Raw genomic sequence first — 17647 nt, forward strand, 5'->3', positions numbered from 1 at the left:
GGGCTTGTCCCTGACTTTGATCCTGCCTGCTGCGGTCCATGATCCCGGCTTGTCCCTGACTTTGATCCTGCCTGCTGCCGGTACACGGACCCGGCTTGTCCCTGACTTTGATCCTGCCTGCTGCAGGTACACGACCCCGGCTTGTCCCTGACTTTGATCCTGCTTGCTGCAGGTACACGACCCCGGCTTGTCCCTGACTTTGATCCTGCTTGCTGCAGGTACACGACCCCGGCTTGTCCCTGACTTTGATCCTGCTTGCTGCAGGTACACGACCCCGGCTTGTCCCTGACTTTGATCCTGCTTGCTGCAGGTACACGACCCCGGCTTGTCCCTGACTTTGATCCTGCTTGCTGCCGGTACACGACCCCGGCTTGTCCCTGACTTTGATCCTGCTTGCTGCAGGTACACGACCCCGGCTTGTCCCTGACTTTGATCCTGCTTGCTGCAGGTACACGACCCCGGCTTGTCCCTGACTTTGATCCTGCTTGCTGCAGGTACACGACCCCGGCTTGTCCCTGACTTTGATCCTGCTTGCTGCCGGTACACGACCCCGGCTTGTCCCTGACTTTGTTCCTGCTTGCTGCAGGTACACGACCCCGGCTTGTCCCTGACTTTGATCCTGCCTGCTGCCGGTACACGACCCCGGCTTGTCCCTGACTTTGATCCTACTTGGTGCCGGTACACGACCCCGGCTTGTCCCTGACTTTGATCCTGCCTGCTGCAGGTACACGACCCCGGCTTGTCCCTGACTTTGATCCTGCTTGCTGCAGGTACACGACCCCGGCTTGTCCCTGACTTTGATCCTACTTGGTGCCGGTACACGACCCCGGCTTGTCCCTGACTTTGATCCTGCCTGCTGCAGGTACACGACCCCGGCTTGTCCTGACTTTGATCCTGCTTGCTGCCGGTACACGACCCCGGCTTGTCCCTGACTTTGATCCTACTTGGTGCCGGTACACGACCCCGGCTTGTCCCTGACTTTGATCCTGCCTGCTGCCGGTACACGACCCCGGCTTGTCCCTGACTTTGATCCCTGCCTGCTGCCGGTACATGACCCCGGCTTGTCCCTGACTTTGATCCTGCCTGCTGCCGGTACACGACCCCGGCTTGTCCCTGACTTTGATCCTGCTTGCTGCCGGTACACGACCCCGGCTTGTCCCTGACTTTGATCCTACTTGGTGCCGGTACACGACCCCGGCTTGTCCCTGACTTTGATCCTGCCTGCTGCCGGTACACGACCCCGGCTTGTCCCTGACTTTGATCCTGCTTGCTGCCGGTACACGACCCGGCTTGTCCCTGACTTTGATCCTACTTGGTGCCGGTACACGACCCCGGCTTGTCCCTGACTTTGATCCTGCCTGCTGCCGGTACACGACCCCGGCTTGTCCCTGACTTTGATCCTACTTGGTGCCGGTACACGACCCCGGCTTGTCCCTGACTTTGATCCTGCCTGCTGCCGGTACACGACCCCGGCTTGTCCCTGACTTTGATCCTGCTTGCTGCAGGTACACGACCCCGGCTTGTCCCTGACTTTGATCCTGCTTGCTGCCGGTACACGACCCCGGCTTGTCCCTGACTTTGATCCTGCTTGCTGCCGGTACACGACCCCGGCTTGTCCCTGACTTTGATCCTGCTTGCTGCCGGTACACGACCCCGGCTTGTCCCTGACTTTGATCCTGCTTGCTGCCGGTACACGACCCCGGCTTGTCCCTGACTTTGATCCTACTTGGTGCCGGTACACGACCCCGGCTTGTCCCTGACTTTGATCCTGCCTGCTGCCGGTACACGACCCCGGCTTGTCCCTGACTTTGATCCTGCCTGCTGCCGGTACACGACCCCGGCTTGTCCCTGACTTTGATCCTGCTTGCTGCAGGTACACGACCCCGGCTTGTCCCTGACTTTGATCCTGCTTGCTGCCGGTACACGACCCCGGCTTGTCCCTGACTTTGATCCTGCTTGCTGCCGGTACACGACCCCGGCTTGTCCCTGACTTTGATCCTACTTGGTGCCGGTACACGACCCCGGCTTGTCCCTGACTTTGATCCTGCTTGCTGCCGGTACACGACCCCGGCTTGTCCCTGACTTTGATCCTGCTTGCTGCAGGTACACGACCCCGGCTTGTCCCTGACTTTGATCCTGCTTGCTGCCGGTACACGACCCCGGCTTGTCCCTGACTTTGATCCTGCTTGCTGCAGGTACACGACCCCGGCTTGTCCCTGACTTTGATCCTGCTTGCTGCAGGTACACGACCCCGGCCTGTACCTGACTTTGATCCTGCTTGCTGCCGGTACACGACCCCGGCTTGTCCCTGACTTTGATCCTTCCTGCTCCCCTTGTTACCTTGCTGTCCGCCTGTTGCCAACCAAGCTTGTACCCGACCTGCCTCTGCACCTGTCCACTTTCTCTAACCTGTATGCGCCTGTGCCTATCTGTGCTCCAAAACTCTCAGGACTGATCTGCTGTGCTGACCCAGCTCCTCTACTGCTTGCTTTGCTGACATCTCATCCCAACAGTCCTCATTCCTGTGGCATCAGGAACTTTTCAGAGCAACTCTACTGACTACCTACCTGCCAGGCACTCATACCATTCTGTACTCTCAGGTCCCCCTGTCTATCAGTACGTAAGGGAGGCCTTCCTCTGCATTAGCGGGCTCATCCATAAGGTAGGTACACGGAAACGTGACGGCTCCCTTTACTGCCTAACAGACACAAGAAAGGGACTCTCCTTGATGTGAGAGTGTGCGCCCTCTAGTGCCTGACAGAGGACACAAGGGAAGGACTCTCCTTGGGGTGACACATGCTGCCCCTAGTGACAGTTATAAGGAAGTGTGGCCAGAATGGTGAGAGGCCATCAGCATAATTGACACCCATGAGATCTGATGGCCATTTTGGAGGGGCCTGTGTCCTGAGAACCTTCTGAAGCTCTTAGTGGCCTCCAGACGTTTGAGAAGAATGGTGAAGACACGAAGAGACTGAGACTCCCCTGATTGGGTCCCCTATGTCCGGGGAAGTCACTTTCTGATGGAGAATCAGGACTGAGAGGGAACTCCAGATTGTAGAGGGTTTGCCACTACTCTGCTAGTGGCTCCAAGGCGCTGAATTGCCCGGCTCATGGTGGCACTTCTTGTGGATTGGGCTGATCCTGCTGGAAGGAGGAATCTCTAAAAACAAAAGCCGGACTAAAGTCTTCTCCTGCAGATCGATCTCACAGATCAGATCCTGGGATGTATGGTGGAATCTCTGGAAACAAGCTAGACCAACGTCTCCTCCTGCAGATTTAATAGGTGGATCAGATCCCAGGCTGAATCTCTGAACATTAACCCAACGTCTTCTCCTGGAGGATCTATCACACAGATGACATCCTAGGATGTATGGAGGAATCTCTGGACACCGGCCTCACTAACGTCTCCTCCTGCAGATCTAATAGGTGGATCAGATCCCAGGCTGAATCTCCTCGATTTCACAAATCAGATCCCAGATTGTAAAGGCAATCTCTGGACACCAGCCTGACCAATCTCTTCTCCTGGAGACCGATCTCACAGATCAGATCCCAGGCTGTATGAAGGAATCTCTGGACATTAGCCTGACCAATCTCTTCTCCCGGAGATCAATCTCACAGATCAGATCCCATTATTGCATGGAGGAATCTCTGGACACCAGCCTGACCAATCTCTTCTCCTGGAGATCAACCTCACAGATCAGATCCCAGATTGTATGGAGGAATCTCTGGACACCAGGCTGACCAATGTCTTCTCCTGGAGATCGACCTCACAGATCAGATCCCAGATTGTATGGAGGAATCTCTGGAAACCAGGCTGACCTGTATGGAGGAATTTTAGTACACAGCCTAACATCTTCTCCCAGGGATCAGATCCCAGGTTGTATGGAGGAATCTCTGGAAACCAGGCTGACCATGTCTTCTCCTAGAGATCAATCTCACAGATCAGATCCCATATTGTATGGAGGAATCTCTGGACACCAACCTGACCAATGTCTTCTCCTGGAGATCGATCTCACAGATCAGATCCCAGATTGTATGGAGGAATCTCTGGAAACCAGGCTGACCAATGTCTTCTCCTAGAGATCAATCTCACAGATCATTTCCCAGATTGTATGGAGGATCTCTGGAAACCAGGCTGACCAATGTCTTCTCCTAGAGATCAATCTCACAGATCAGATCCCAGATTGTATGGAGGAATCTCTGGAAACCAAGGCTGACCTGTATGGAGGAATTTTAGTACACCAGCCTAACGTCTTCTCCCAGTGATCAGATCCCAGGTTGTATGAAGGGAATCACTGGACATCAGCCTGACTAATGTCTTCTCCTGGAGATCGATCTCACAGATCAGATCCCAGATTGTATGGAGGAATCTCTGGACACCAGGCTGACCAATGTCTTCTCCTGGAGATCGATCTCACAGACAGATCCCAGATTGTATGGAGGAATCTCTGGACACCAGGCTGACCAATGTCTTCTCCTGGAGATCAATCTCACAGATCAGATCCCAGATTGTAAAGGGCAATCTCTGGACACCAGCCTGACCAATCTCTTCTCCTGGAGACCGATCTCACAGATCAGATCCCAGATTGTATGGAGGAATTTTGGTACACCTGCCTAACGTCTTCTCCCAGGGATCAGATCCCATATTGTATGGAGGAATCTCTGGACATTAGCCTGACCAATGTCTTCTCCCGGAGATCAATCTCACAGATCAGATCCAGATTGTAAAGGGCAATCTCTGGACACCAGGCTGACCAATGTCTTCTCCTGAAGATCAATCTCACAGATCAGATCCCAGATCGTATGGAGGAATCTCACAGATCAGATCCCAGATCGTGTGGAGAAATCTCACAGATCAGATCCCAGATCGTGTGGAGGAATTTAGTAACATCTATTCAGGGATCTGCTCCAGTTTCAGTAAAAAAAAAAAAAAGAAGAAGGTATTAAGCGTCTCTAATCCAGAACACATGACCTGAGAGAGCCCAGCTCAGCTTCACATCTCCGAGTCACAAGTCCGGGGTCCCGTCGGGGGGGATGGGGGGAATGTTTACAAGCCAGCCACATACACACAGAGATCTTTCACTGAGACCCCATCTGCTCATCTTTGCATGGAATTGTCACAAAATCGCCGGAATGCTGAAAATGTTCTTTCTGAGCATCTGTGACTGCGTGTGCAAACACCCCAACACCCCCACCCCCACTTTACTTCTCCAACACAGGAATAAGACTGGGGGTATTTTTGGCTCTCCTGTGTGAGAAGGCTGTGATGGAAGCAGACATTCCCCAACAGGGAACGGGCTGGAGGGTTCCCAGATCAGCATCTCTGACACTTTGACCATCATGAAGGTCCCACTTGAACATGGCCACCAGTCTGGCCATCATGAAGGTCCCACTTGAACATGGCCACCAGTCTGGCCATCATGAAGGTCCCACTTGAACATGGCCACCACTTTGACCATCATGAAGGTCCCACTTGAACATGGTCACCAGTCTGGCCATCATGAAGGTCCCACTTGAACATGGTCACCACTTTGACCATCATGAAGGTCCCACTTGAACATGGTCACCAGTTTGACCATCATGAAGGTCACACTTGAACATGGCCACCAGTCCTGGCCATCATGAAGGTCCCACTTGAACATGGCCACCAGTCTGGCCATCATGAGGTCCCACTTGAACATGGTCACCAGTCTGGCCATCATGAAGGTCCCACTTGAACATGGTCACCAGTCTGGCCTTCATGAAGGTCCCACTTGAACATGGCCACCAGTCTGGCCATCATGAAGGTCCCACTTGAACATGGTCACCAGTCTGGCCATCATGAAGGTCCCACTTGAACATGGTCACCAGTCTGGCCTTCATGAAGGTCCCACTTGAACATGGCCACCAGTCTGGCCATCATGAAGGTCCCACTTGAACATGGTCACCACTTTGACCATCATGAAGATCCCACTTGAACATGGTCACCAGTCTGGCCATCATGAAGGTCCCACTTGAACATGGTCACCACTTTGACCATCATGAAGGTCCCACTTGAACATGGTCACCAGTTTGACCATCATGAAGGTCCCACTTGAACATGGCCACCAGTCTGGCCATCATGAAGGTCCCACTTGAACATGGCCACCAGTCTGGCCATCATGAAGGTCCCACTTGAACATGGTCACCAGTCTGGCCTTCATGAAGGTCCCACTTGAACATGGTCACCAGTCTGGCCTTCATGAAGGTCCCACTTGAACATGGCCACCAGTTTGACCATTGTGAAGGTCCCACTTGAACATGGCCACCAGTCTGGCCATCATGAAGGTCCCACTTGAACATGGCCACCAGTTTGACCACCATGAAGGTCCCACTTGAACATGGCCACCACTTTGACCATCATGAAGGTCCCACTTGAACATGGCCACCAGTTTGACCACCATGAAGGTCCCACTTGAACATGGCCACCAGTCTGGCCATCATGAAGGTCCCACTTGAACATGGTCACCACTTTGACCATCATGAAGATCCCACTTGAACATGGCCACCAGTCTGGCCATCATGAAGGTCCCACTTGAACATGGTCACCACTTTGACCATCATGAAGATCCCACTTGAACATGGTCACCAGTCTGGCCATCATGAAGGTCCCACTTGAACATGGTCACCACTTTGACCATCATGAAGGTCCCACTTGAACATGGTCACCAGTTTGACCATCATGAAGGTCCCACTTGAACATGGCCACCAGTCTGGCCATCATGAAGGTCCCACTTGAACATGGCCACCAGTCTGGCCATCATGAAGGTCCCACTTGAACATGGTCACCAGTCTGGCCTTCATGAAGGTCCCACTTGAACATGGTCACCAGTCTGGCCTTCATGAAGGTCCCACTTGAACATGGCCACCAGTTTGACCATTGTGAAGGTCCCACTTGAACATGGCCACCAGTCTGGCCATCATGAAGGTCCCACTTGAACATGGCCACCAGTTTGGCCATCATGAAGGTCCCACTTGAACATGGCCACCAGTCTGGCCATCATGAAGGTCCCACTTGAACATGGCCACCAGTTTGGCCATCATGAAGGTCCCACTTGAACATGGCCACCAGTTTGGCCACCATGAAGGTCCCACTTGAACATGGCCACCAGTTTGACCATCGTGAAGGTCCCACTTGAACATGGCCACTAGTTTGACCATCATGAAGGTCCCACTTGAACATGGCCACTTCGCGGGGAGCATCTGATGATCGATTGTCTCGACAATATATATAGGCAGCTGAAGTTATGAGCAAATCTCCACTCCCTACCTCCCGACTCCACCCTCACGCCTTCTGATCATCCTTCTTGGATCTGTAATGTGGTGGGTGGGCCTCCTCACTTAATCGATAAAGAAGGGGATGGTGGCGTCTTGCTGGACTTTCACAGATAAAGGAATGAACAACGTTCACAGATGGAGAATTCCGCTGATGCATTTTCCACACTTGATTTCAATTTACAGAATTAGAGACATGATCACTTTAAGAATTCCACTGTTTACAAAAAAAAAAAAATTGGAGAAAATCATCTGCGTACAGCTGTTGGGAAAAGGAACAGATTTCCCAGCATGCATTGCATGGGGGCGACGAGTCCAACAACACTACAATGCTATTAAACAAGGCAGACCCCTCTACGTGTTGATGTAGATAGGGGGTTATATAAGCAGCCCTTGGGAAGCTGGGTTAGGGCCCATGGCTATTTTTTTTTTTTTTTTTTTTTTAAAGGAGGTTATATAGCCAGTCCTTGGAGAGCTGGAATGGGGTCCGGATCTGCTCATGTAGATGGGGGTTATATAGCTGTTCCTCATAGAGCTGGGATGGGGCCCCGAACCTGTGCCTCAAGGAGCTGGGATAGAGTCTGGGTCTGCTCATGTAGAGGGGGCTTATATAGCCGGCCCCTGGAGAGCTCAGAAGGGTCCCCGAGTCTGTTCTTGTAGAAGGAGGTTATATAGCCGGCCCCTGGAGAGCTCAGAAGGGTCCCCCGAGTCTGTTCTTGTAGAAGGAGGTTATATAGCCGGCCCCTGGAGAGCTCAGAAGGGTCCCCGAGTCTGTTCTTGTAGAAGGAGGTTATATAGCCGGCCCCTGGAGAGCTCAGAAGGGTCCCCCGAGTCTGTTCTTGTAGAAGGAGGTTATATAGCTGGCCCCTGGAGAGCTCAGAAGGGTCCCCCGAGTCTGTTCTTGTAGAAGGAGGTTATATAGCCGGCCCCTGGAGAGCTCAGAAGGGTCCCCCGAGTCTGTTCTTGTAGAAGGAGGTTATATAGCCGGCCCCTGGAGAGCTCAGAAGGGTCCCCCGAGTCTGTTCTTGTAGAAGGAGGTTATATAGCTGGCCCCTGGAGAGCTCAGAAGGGTCCCCCGAGTCTGTTCTTGTAGAAGGAGGTTATATAGCCGGCCCCTGGAGAGCTCAGAAGGGTCCCCCGAGTCTGTTCTTGTAGAAGGAGGTTATATAGCCGGCCCCTGGAGAGCTCAGAAGGGTCCCCCGAGTCTGTTCTTGTAGAAGGAGGTTATATAGCTGGCCCCTGGAGAGCTCAGAAGGGTCCCGGAGTCTGTTCTTGCAGACGGAGGTTATATAGCTGGCCCCTGGAGAGCTCAGAAGGGTCCCGGAGTCTGTTCTTGCCGACGGAGGTTATATAGCCGGCCCCTGGAGAGCTCAGAAGGGTCCCCCGAGTCTGTTCTTGTAGAAGGAGGTTATATAGCTGGTCCTTGGAGAGCTCAGAAGGGTCCCCGAGTCTGTTCTTGTACGATATTCAGCGGATCATGGGGCATATTACAGAACAGGATCTGGGGGATAATCTATTGCCCTGGCATAGAGATATGATGGGTTGGTGATCCTCAGTCACAGCTCCTCTGCAGTTTTGCATCATAGAAGACAAATGAGCCATTGATAGAGATTGCATTATTCACCCAGCTGGGGCTTTGTACCTCACCCAGCCTCCTGATACGGGGGTGGACATGCTGGGACAGGAACACGCCGGGAACATGGACGTCATATGAGTCACAGCAGAGATCCCATCAAGGGGAAATCCTCTATGACCGGAATTATGACTGATCCCCATACACCCCGGGGGGGGGGGGGGGGGGGGGGGTAACAACAACTTCCTCCATGTTGACATGCAGAGTGCAGCTCACAGGTCACAGGGAGAGTAGGGATGGAGAGTACAGGGGGTGGGGGGTGGGGGAGTTCCCACTCCTGAATGACCTGTTAATGATTGCTGCTCCCTCCTGCCAGGAATGTAAATACAGATTACAAATCTGCTCCGGCCTCCTCTGAACATTCCTAGGCCACTTTATAAGAGCCGGAAATCGATTGTCGGCTGATATCGACTTCTATTTATTAAACTGTATGACAGCGATGTGCCACACTATATGGCCAAACGTCTCCGTACACCCAAACGTCACATCTGCATGCGGCCATCGGACATCCCGTTATAAACAATGGCCATTAACGTGGAGTTGGCCCCTTTTTTGTGGACATCTCACCATTACACCTAATGTATATGGGCTCATAGGACATCCCATTATAAGAACCCATTAATATAAATTGGGCCCCTCTTTCTAAATACCTGACCATTACACCTACTGTATATGGGCTCATTGGATGTCCCATTCCAAAACCATGGCCAATATTATGGGATTGCCCCCTTTGTAGACACCTGGCCATCACAACTATATTGAGGTCACAAGACATCCTGGTAAAAACCAAGACCGTTACTAAGGAGTTGGCCCTTCTTTGTGGATACCTGGCCATCACACCAATATGAAATGAATGGACATCCCATTCCCAAAACCATTACTGTGGAGTTGGCCCCCTTTGTAGACACCTGACCATCATACCTACAGTATATGAGCTCATTGGACATCCCATTATAAAACCAAGGCCATTATTGTGGAGTTGGCCCCCTTTGTAGGCACTTGGCCATCATACCTACAGTATATGAGCTCATTGGACATCCCATTATAAAACCAAGGCCATTATTGTGGAGTTGGCCCCCTTTGTAGGCACCCGGCCATCATACCTACAGTATATGAGCTCATTGGACATCCCATTATAAAACCAAGGCCATTATTGTGGAGTTGGTCCCCTTTGTAGGCACCTGGCCATCATACCTACAGTATATGAGCTCATTGGACATCCCATTATAAAACCAAGGCCATTATTGTGGAGTTGGTCCCCTTTGTAGATACCTGACCATCATACCTACAGTATATGAGCTCATTGGACATCCCATTATAAAACCAAGGCCATTATTGTGGAGTTGGCCCCCTTTGTAGACACCTGACCATCATACCTACAGTATATGAGCTCATTGGACATCCCATTATAAAACCATGGCCCTTATTGTGGAGTTGGCCCCCTTTGTAGGCACCTGACCATCATACCTACAGTATATGAGCTCATTGGACATCCCATTATAAAACCAAGGCCATTATTGTGGAGTTGGTCCCCTTTGTAGGCACCTGGCCATCATACCTACAGTATATGAGCTCATTGGACATCCCATTATAAAACCAAGGCCATTATTGTGGAGTTGGTCCCCTTTGTAGATACCTGACCATCATACCTACAGTATATGAGCTCATTGGACATCCCATTATAAAACCAAGGCCATTATTGTGGAGTTGGTCCCCTTTGTAGATACCTGACCATCATACCTACAGTATATGAGCTCATTGGACATCCCATTATAAAACCAAGGCCATTATTGTGGAGTTGGCCCCCTTTGTAGACACCTGACCATCATACCTACAGTATATGAGCTCATTGGACATCCCATTATAAAACCATGGCCCTTATTGTGGAGTTGGCCCCCTTTGTAGGCACCTGACCATCATACCTACAGTATATGAGCTCATTGGACATCCCATTATAAAACCAAGGCCATTATTGTGGAGTTGGCCCCCTTTGAGAATCACATCTATATGAGCTCATTGGACATCTCATTGTTAGACCATAGACATTGATAGTTGAAGTTGGTCCCTCTTTGAGGATACCTGACCATCACACCTATATGAGCACCTCTATATGAGCTCGTTGGATGTTTTATTCCAAAACCATGGCCATTAAAATGGAGTTGGCCCTCTTTGTGGCCACCTGACCATCACACCTATATGGGCTCATTGGACTTCCCATTATAAGAACGCAGACAGTAATATGAAGTTAATGCCTCTGTGAGGATACCTGCCCATTACACCTATATGAGCTCATTGGATGTCCCATTCCAAAACCATGGTCATTAATATGGGGGTTGCCCCCCTTTGTAGACACCTGAACATCACACCTATATGGAATCATTAGATATTCCATTAAAAAGCATGGCGATTAATATGGAGTTGGCCCTTCTTTGTGGACTGGATGCCTGGCCATCACACCAATATGAAATCTATGGACGTCCCATTCCAAAACCAAGACCATTATTATGGAGTTGGCCCCCTTTGTGGACATCTCACCCCCATACCTATATGAGCTCATAGAACATCCCATTATAAAACGAATATGGCATCGCCCCCCCCCCCCCTCTTTTTTTTTGTGGACGACTGGCCATCACATTTCTATGAGCCCATTGGGCTTCCCATTCCAAAAGAATGGCAATTCCAAAGAGTTGTCTCCCCTCTGTGGACACCTGGCCATTGTACCTCTGTAGGGTTGTGGGACACCCCATTTCTAAACCATTAATAGGGAGCTGCCCCATGCCCTCACCCCATTTGTGGTTATTCTATCCTCCACTCTTCTGGGAAGGTTGTCCCACAAGATTTTGGAGGGTGTCTGTGGGAATTTGTGCCCATTTGTGAAGTCATGTGCTGATGTTGGATGAGAAGACCTGGCTCACATGTTGGACCTCATATTGGGCACCAGAAGAAAGTCCTGGCTTTCATGTTGGGCCTCGGGTTGGGCACCAGAAAAAAAGACCTGGTTTGCAAGTTGGGCCTCAGGTTTGGCACCAGAAAAGACTCAGCTCACATGTTGGGCCTCACTTGGGGCACCATTAAAAAAAAAACCTGGCTCGCATGTTGGGCCACAGGTTGGGCACCCAAAAAAAGATCTGGCTCACATGTTGGGCCTTACTGGGGTACCATAAAAAAGACCTGGCTCGCATGTTGGGACTTGCTTGGGGCACCATAAAAAAGACCTGGCTCGCATGTTGGGCCTCAGGTTGGGCACCAGAATAAAGACCTGGTTTGCAAGTTGGGCCTCAGGTTGGGCACCAGAAAAAAGACCTGGCTTCCATGTTGGGCCTCATGTTGGGCACCAGAATAAAGACCTGGCCCACATGTGGGGCCTCACATTGGACACCAGGAAAAAGACTTGGTTTGCAAGTTGGGCCTCAGGTTGGGCACCATAAAAAAGACCTGGCTCACACGTTGGGCCTCACTTGGGGCACCATAAAAAAGACCTGGATCTCATGTTGGGCCACACGTTGGGCACCCGAAAAAAAAGATCTGGCTCACACGTTGGGCCTCACTTGGGGCACCATAAAAAAGACCTGGATCTCATGTTGGGCCACACGTTGGGCACCCGAAAAAAAAGATCTGGCTCACATGTTGGGCCTTACTGGGGCACCATAAAAAAGACCTGGATCTCATGTTGGGCCTCACTTGGGGCACCATAAAAAAGACCTGGCTCGCATGTTGGGCCTCACTTGGGGCACCATAAAAAAGACCTGGATCTCATGTTGGGCCACACGTTGGGCACCCGAAAAAAGATGTGGCTCGCATGTTGGGCCTCACTTGGGGCACCAGAAAAAAGACCTGGCTCACATGTTGGGCCTTACTGGGGCACCATAAAAAAGACCTGGCTTGCAAGTTGGGCCTCAGGTTGGGCACCCGAAAAAAGATCTGGCTCACATGTTGGGTTTCACTTGGAGAACCGTAAAAAAGACCTGGCTCACATGTTGGGTTTCACTTGGAGAACCGTAAAAAAGACCTGGCTCACATGTTGGGTTTCACTTGGAGCACCATAAAAAAGACCTGGCTCACATGTTGAGCCTCATGTTGGGCAGCAGAATAAAGACCTGGCTCACAACTAGCATTTCGATTCATCCCCAAGGTGTTCGATGGTGGGGTTGAGGTTAGAGTTCTGTGCAGGTTGACTGGTCTTGTTTCGGCGCCCCCTTACGGTAGTTTTCTGTAGCGGGTGTAGCCTGCTGCGTCTCCCCTCCCACAGCTCTGCTCTCAGCAGGGGCTATGTACAGCACAGTGACCACGTCGCCGCTACTTTTACAAGGTAATATCTGGATTTGCATTGACATTTGGTGCACACAATGTAGATTGATATCATTTCTGGCAATTAAATAATATATTCAAATGAAAGTTTTTTTTTGCGCCCGGAGTTCCGCTTTAAGGGCACGAAAATACTGCATCATCTAATACTTTACCGATGCTGGAAGCTTGCTGCACAGGGATGTGAAGGAGTCACAAAGCAATGAATGGGATTCTACAAAAACACCGACAAGCGTGAACAGGCCCTAATCCAACCAATCATAATAAAAATAAGCGCCAGTCACACCTCTACCCTCCACCGCACTCAGGACCCAGTGACATCATCGCATTTCATGCGTGCCGCAATGATGGGGGAAGTAACAGCTAAATCAAAGATCCCCGCCCCCGTCCTATACAGACACCCAAAGGGGAAAATATTACTGAATTGTCCACCTGTCCACCTACTGCAATCTGCACCACACATGAACAGCACTCAGACCTGAACATCCTGACCATTACCCTCCCCTCCCCCTCCCCCCAGTGTTAATGAAGATTAGTCGCTCTTTTAAGGTCTGGTAGAAGCTTCTGTCTCCAGATAGGATTAGTAAATTGCTGAAGGGGTTAATTAATGTTAGAGGCAAGGAGAGGAAAATCCATTATACAAGTTCAGATAAGAGAAGGGTTAAGTGTGAGAGTCTACTTATCTAAAAATCAGAGGCCAGGGGCATTTTTGTTCCAGAGATGTCCCAACTTGGTTATGAGGGGTTCCCACCATCCCTGTGCTGAGTTCCCGGGTCTGTACACCCGCTGTGCCCATTATGAGGGGTTCTCACCATCCCTGTGCTGAGTTCCCGGGTCTGTACACCCGCTGTGCCCATTATGAAGGGTTCCCACCATCCCTGTGCTGAGTTCCCAGGTCTGTACACCCGCTGTGCCCATTATGAGGGGTTCCCACCATCCCTGTGCTGAGTTCCCGGGTCTGTACACCCGCTGTGCCCATTATGAGGGGTTCTCACCATCCCTGTGCTGAGTTCCCGGGTCTGTACACCCGCTGTGCCCATTATGAGGGGTTCCCACCATCCCTGTGCTGAGTTCCCGGGTCTGTACACCCGCTGTGCCCATTATGAAGGGTTCCCACCATCCCTGTGCTGAGTTCCCAGGTCTGTACACCCGCTGTGCCCATTATGAGGGGTTCCCACCACCCCTGTGCTGAGTTCCCGGGTCTGTACACCCGCTGTGCCCATTATGAGGGGTTCTCACCATCCCTGTGCTGAGTTCCCAGGTCTGTACACCCGCTGTGCCCATTATGAGGGGTTCCCACCACCCCTGTGCTGAGTTCCCGGGTCTGTACACCCGCTGTGCCCATTATGAGGGGTTCCCACCATCCCTGTGCTGAGTTCCCGGGTCTGTACACCCGCTGTGCCCATTATGAGGGGTTCCCTCCATCCCTGTGCTGAGTTCCCGGGTCTGTACACCCGCTGTGCCCATTATGAGGGGTTCCCACCATCCCTGTGCTGAGTTCCCGGGTCTGTACACCCGCTGTGCCCATTATGAGGGGTTCCCACCACCCCTGTGCTGAGTTCCCGGGTCTGTACACCCGCTGTGCCCATTATGAGGGGTTCCCACCATCCCTGTGCTGAGTTCCCGGGTCTGTACACCCGCTGTGCCCATTATGAGGGGTTCCCACCATCCCTGTGCTGAGTTCCCGGGTCTGTACACCCGCTGTGCCCATTATGAGGGGTTCCCTCCATCCCTGTGCTGAGTTCCCGGGTCTGTACACCCGCTGTGCCCATTATGAGGGGTTCCCACCATCCCTGTGCTGAGTTCCCGGGTCTGTACACCCGCTGTGCCCATTATGAGGGGTTCCCACCACCCCTGTGCTGAGTTCCCGGGTCTGTACACCCGCTGTGCCCATTATGAGGGGTTCCCACCATCCCTGTGCTGAGTTCCCGGGTCTGTACACCCGCTGTGCCCATTATGAGGGGTTCCCACCATCCCTGTGCTGAGTTCCCGGGTCTGTACACCCGCTGTACCCATTATGAGGGGTTCCCACCATCCCTGTGCTGAGTTCCTGGGTCTGTACACCCGCTGTGCCCATTATGAGGGGTTCCCACCATCCCTGTGCTGAGTTCCCGGGTCTGTACACCCACTGTGCCCATTATGAGGGGTTCTCACCATCCCTGTGCCGAGTTCCCGGGTCTGTACACCCGCTGTGCCCATTATGAGGGGTTCCCTCCATCCCTGTGCTCAATTCATGGGTCTGTACACCCGCTGTGCCCATTATGAGGGGTTCCCACCATCCCTGTGCTGAGTTCCCGGGTCTGTACACCCGCTGTGGCCATTATGAGGGGTTCCCACCATCCCTGTGCTGAGTTCCCGGGTCTGTACACCCGCTGTGGCCATTATGAGGGGTTCCCACCATCCCTGTGCCGAGTTCCCGGGTCTGTACACCCGCTGTGCCCATTATGAGGGGTTCCCTCCATCCCTGTGCTGAGTTCCCGGGTCTGTACACCCGCTGTGCCCATTATGAGGGGTTCCCACCATCCCTGTGCTGAGTTCCCGGGTCTGTACACCCGCTGTGCCCATTATGAGGGGTTCCCACCATCCCTGTGCTGAGTTCCCGGGTCTGTACACCCGCTGTGCCCATTATGAGAGGTTCTCACCATCCCTGTGCTGAGTTCCCGGGTCTGTACACCCGCTGTGCCCGTTATGAGGGGTTCCCACCATCCCTGTGCCGAGTTCCCGGGTCTGTACACCCGCTGTGCCCATTATGAGGGGTTCCCACCATCCCTGTGCTGAGTTCCTGGGTCTGTACACCCGCTGTGCCCATTATGAGGGGTTCCCACCATCCCTGTGCTGAGTTCCCCAACCAATTTTTGCATCTCCAGGCATATAAAACATCAGCTTTGGTCCCATATTCTGGCTCTTCATAAGACATACATAATGGTGAGTGTGAGAGGCCCTCACATTATTATGGGTTCCTACCTGGGGGGTATCAATGAGCATACTCCTCCGGAATCGGCCCCTCCGGATCTCCATCTCCAGAGCGGAACATCGGGCCACGGTGACCCGGCTGCGGTGGTTCCGGCAAAACATGGTCAGAAATGGGAAAAGATTTAATCCAGAGCAGGAAATGGATCCAGAATTTCGAGTGGCTCCAATCTCCAGGAATCTTCTCAATCAAAACCAGATCAAAAAATTTTATGTATCCACCAAAGTAGCAGACATTATGCGATGCGACTCTTCTAGGAACCCGTTCATTCAGAACCAAGTCAAGACTCTCCTATGTCTAACAAGGTCTATGATCTCTGGAAATCTGGAACCTCCACGGATCTGCTCATCTGGACCAGATCAGAACTCTTCCCGGTGTCCACCAAGGTCCCAGATCAGAACTCTTCCCGGTGTCCACCAAGGTCCCAGATCAGAACTCTTCCCGGTGTCCACCAAGGTCCCAGATCAGAACTCTTCCCGGAGTCCACCAAGGTCCCAGATCAGAACTCTTCCCGGAGTCCACCAAGGTCCCAGATCAGAACTCTTCCCGGTGTCCACCAAGGTCCCAGATCAGAACTCTTCCTGATGTCCACCAAGGTCCCAGATCAGAACTCTTCCCGGTGTCCACCAAGGTCCCAGATCAGAACTCTTCCCGGAGTCCACCAAGGTCCCAGATCAGAACTCTTCCCGGAGTCCACCAAGGTCCCAGATCAGAACTCTTCCCGGTGTCCACCAAGGTCCCAGATCATCAGCAATCCAACTCGTCAGGACTCTGCGGATTCAGGACCAGATTACAAATCTCTCGTGTCCACCGAGGTTCTGGATCTGTAGAAATCAAATGCTTCCAAGAATCTTCTTATTCAGAACAAGATCCAAACTTTTCTGTGTCCTCCAATGTAACAGATTTTCAGGAACTCGATTCTTCCATGAGTCTGCAGAATCAGAATCGGATCAGAACTTTCCTATGTCAACCAAGGTGACAGATCAGCAGCAGTCTGACTCTTCCAAGAATCTTGTCATTCGGAACCAGATCCAATCTCTTCCTTGTTCTCCAAGGTATCGGAACTCCAGAAATAAGACTCTTCCAGGAGTCGGCTCATTCAGATCCAGATCTACATCCAGAGCCTCCCTGATCCCTGAACAATCCCCACTCCCTGCCCCCGCCTCCCTGCGCTGACTTGTTCATTCTTGATGCCTCTCAGCGGGATGCCAGGAACTCCGAGTCCCTCCCCATACTTCTGTAACCCAACCTACCAATGTCACTTCTCCACCGAACCCCTTCTACGAGACACCTCCTACACTCTCTGACTGTCACTTCTCCACCGAACCCCTTCTACGAGACACCTCCTACACTCTCTGACTGTCACTTCTCCACCGAACCCCTTCTACGAGACACCTCCTACACTCTCTGACTGTCACTTCTCCACCGAACCCCTTCTACGAGAC

General features: G+C 52.0%; 1 protein-coding gene across 1 annotated transcript in view; it reads right to left on the reverse strand.

Annotated features, from left to right (window-relative positions):
• RTKN (rhotekin) overlaps positions 1-17344 on the reverse strand; it is a 155132-nt gene extending 137788 nt beyond the window's left edge. The window contains exon 1 of the mRNA XM_077478267.1: positions 16196-17344. Within this exon, the coding sequence (XP_077334393.1) occupies positions 16196-16306 (111 nt within the window). The 5' untranslated portion in view covers positions 16307-17344. The remainder of the gene's footprint in view (positions 1-16195) is intronic.
• Positions 17345-17647: the final 303 nt, after the last annotated feature.

Source organism: Lithobates pipiens, unplaced genomic scaffold (genome assembly GCF_037356315.1).
Source record: "Lithobates pipiens isolate NorthernLeopardFrog02 unplaced genomic scaffold, aLitPip1_a1.2 Scaffold_13, whole genome shotgun sequence".
Lineage (NCBI taxonomy): Eukaryota > Metazoa > Chordata > Amphibia > Anura > Ranidae > Lithobates > Lithobates pipiens.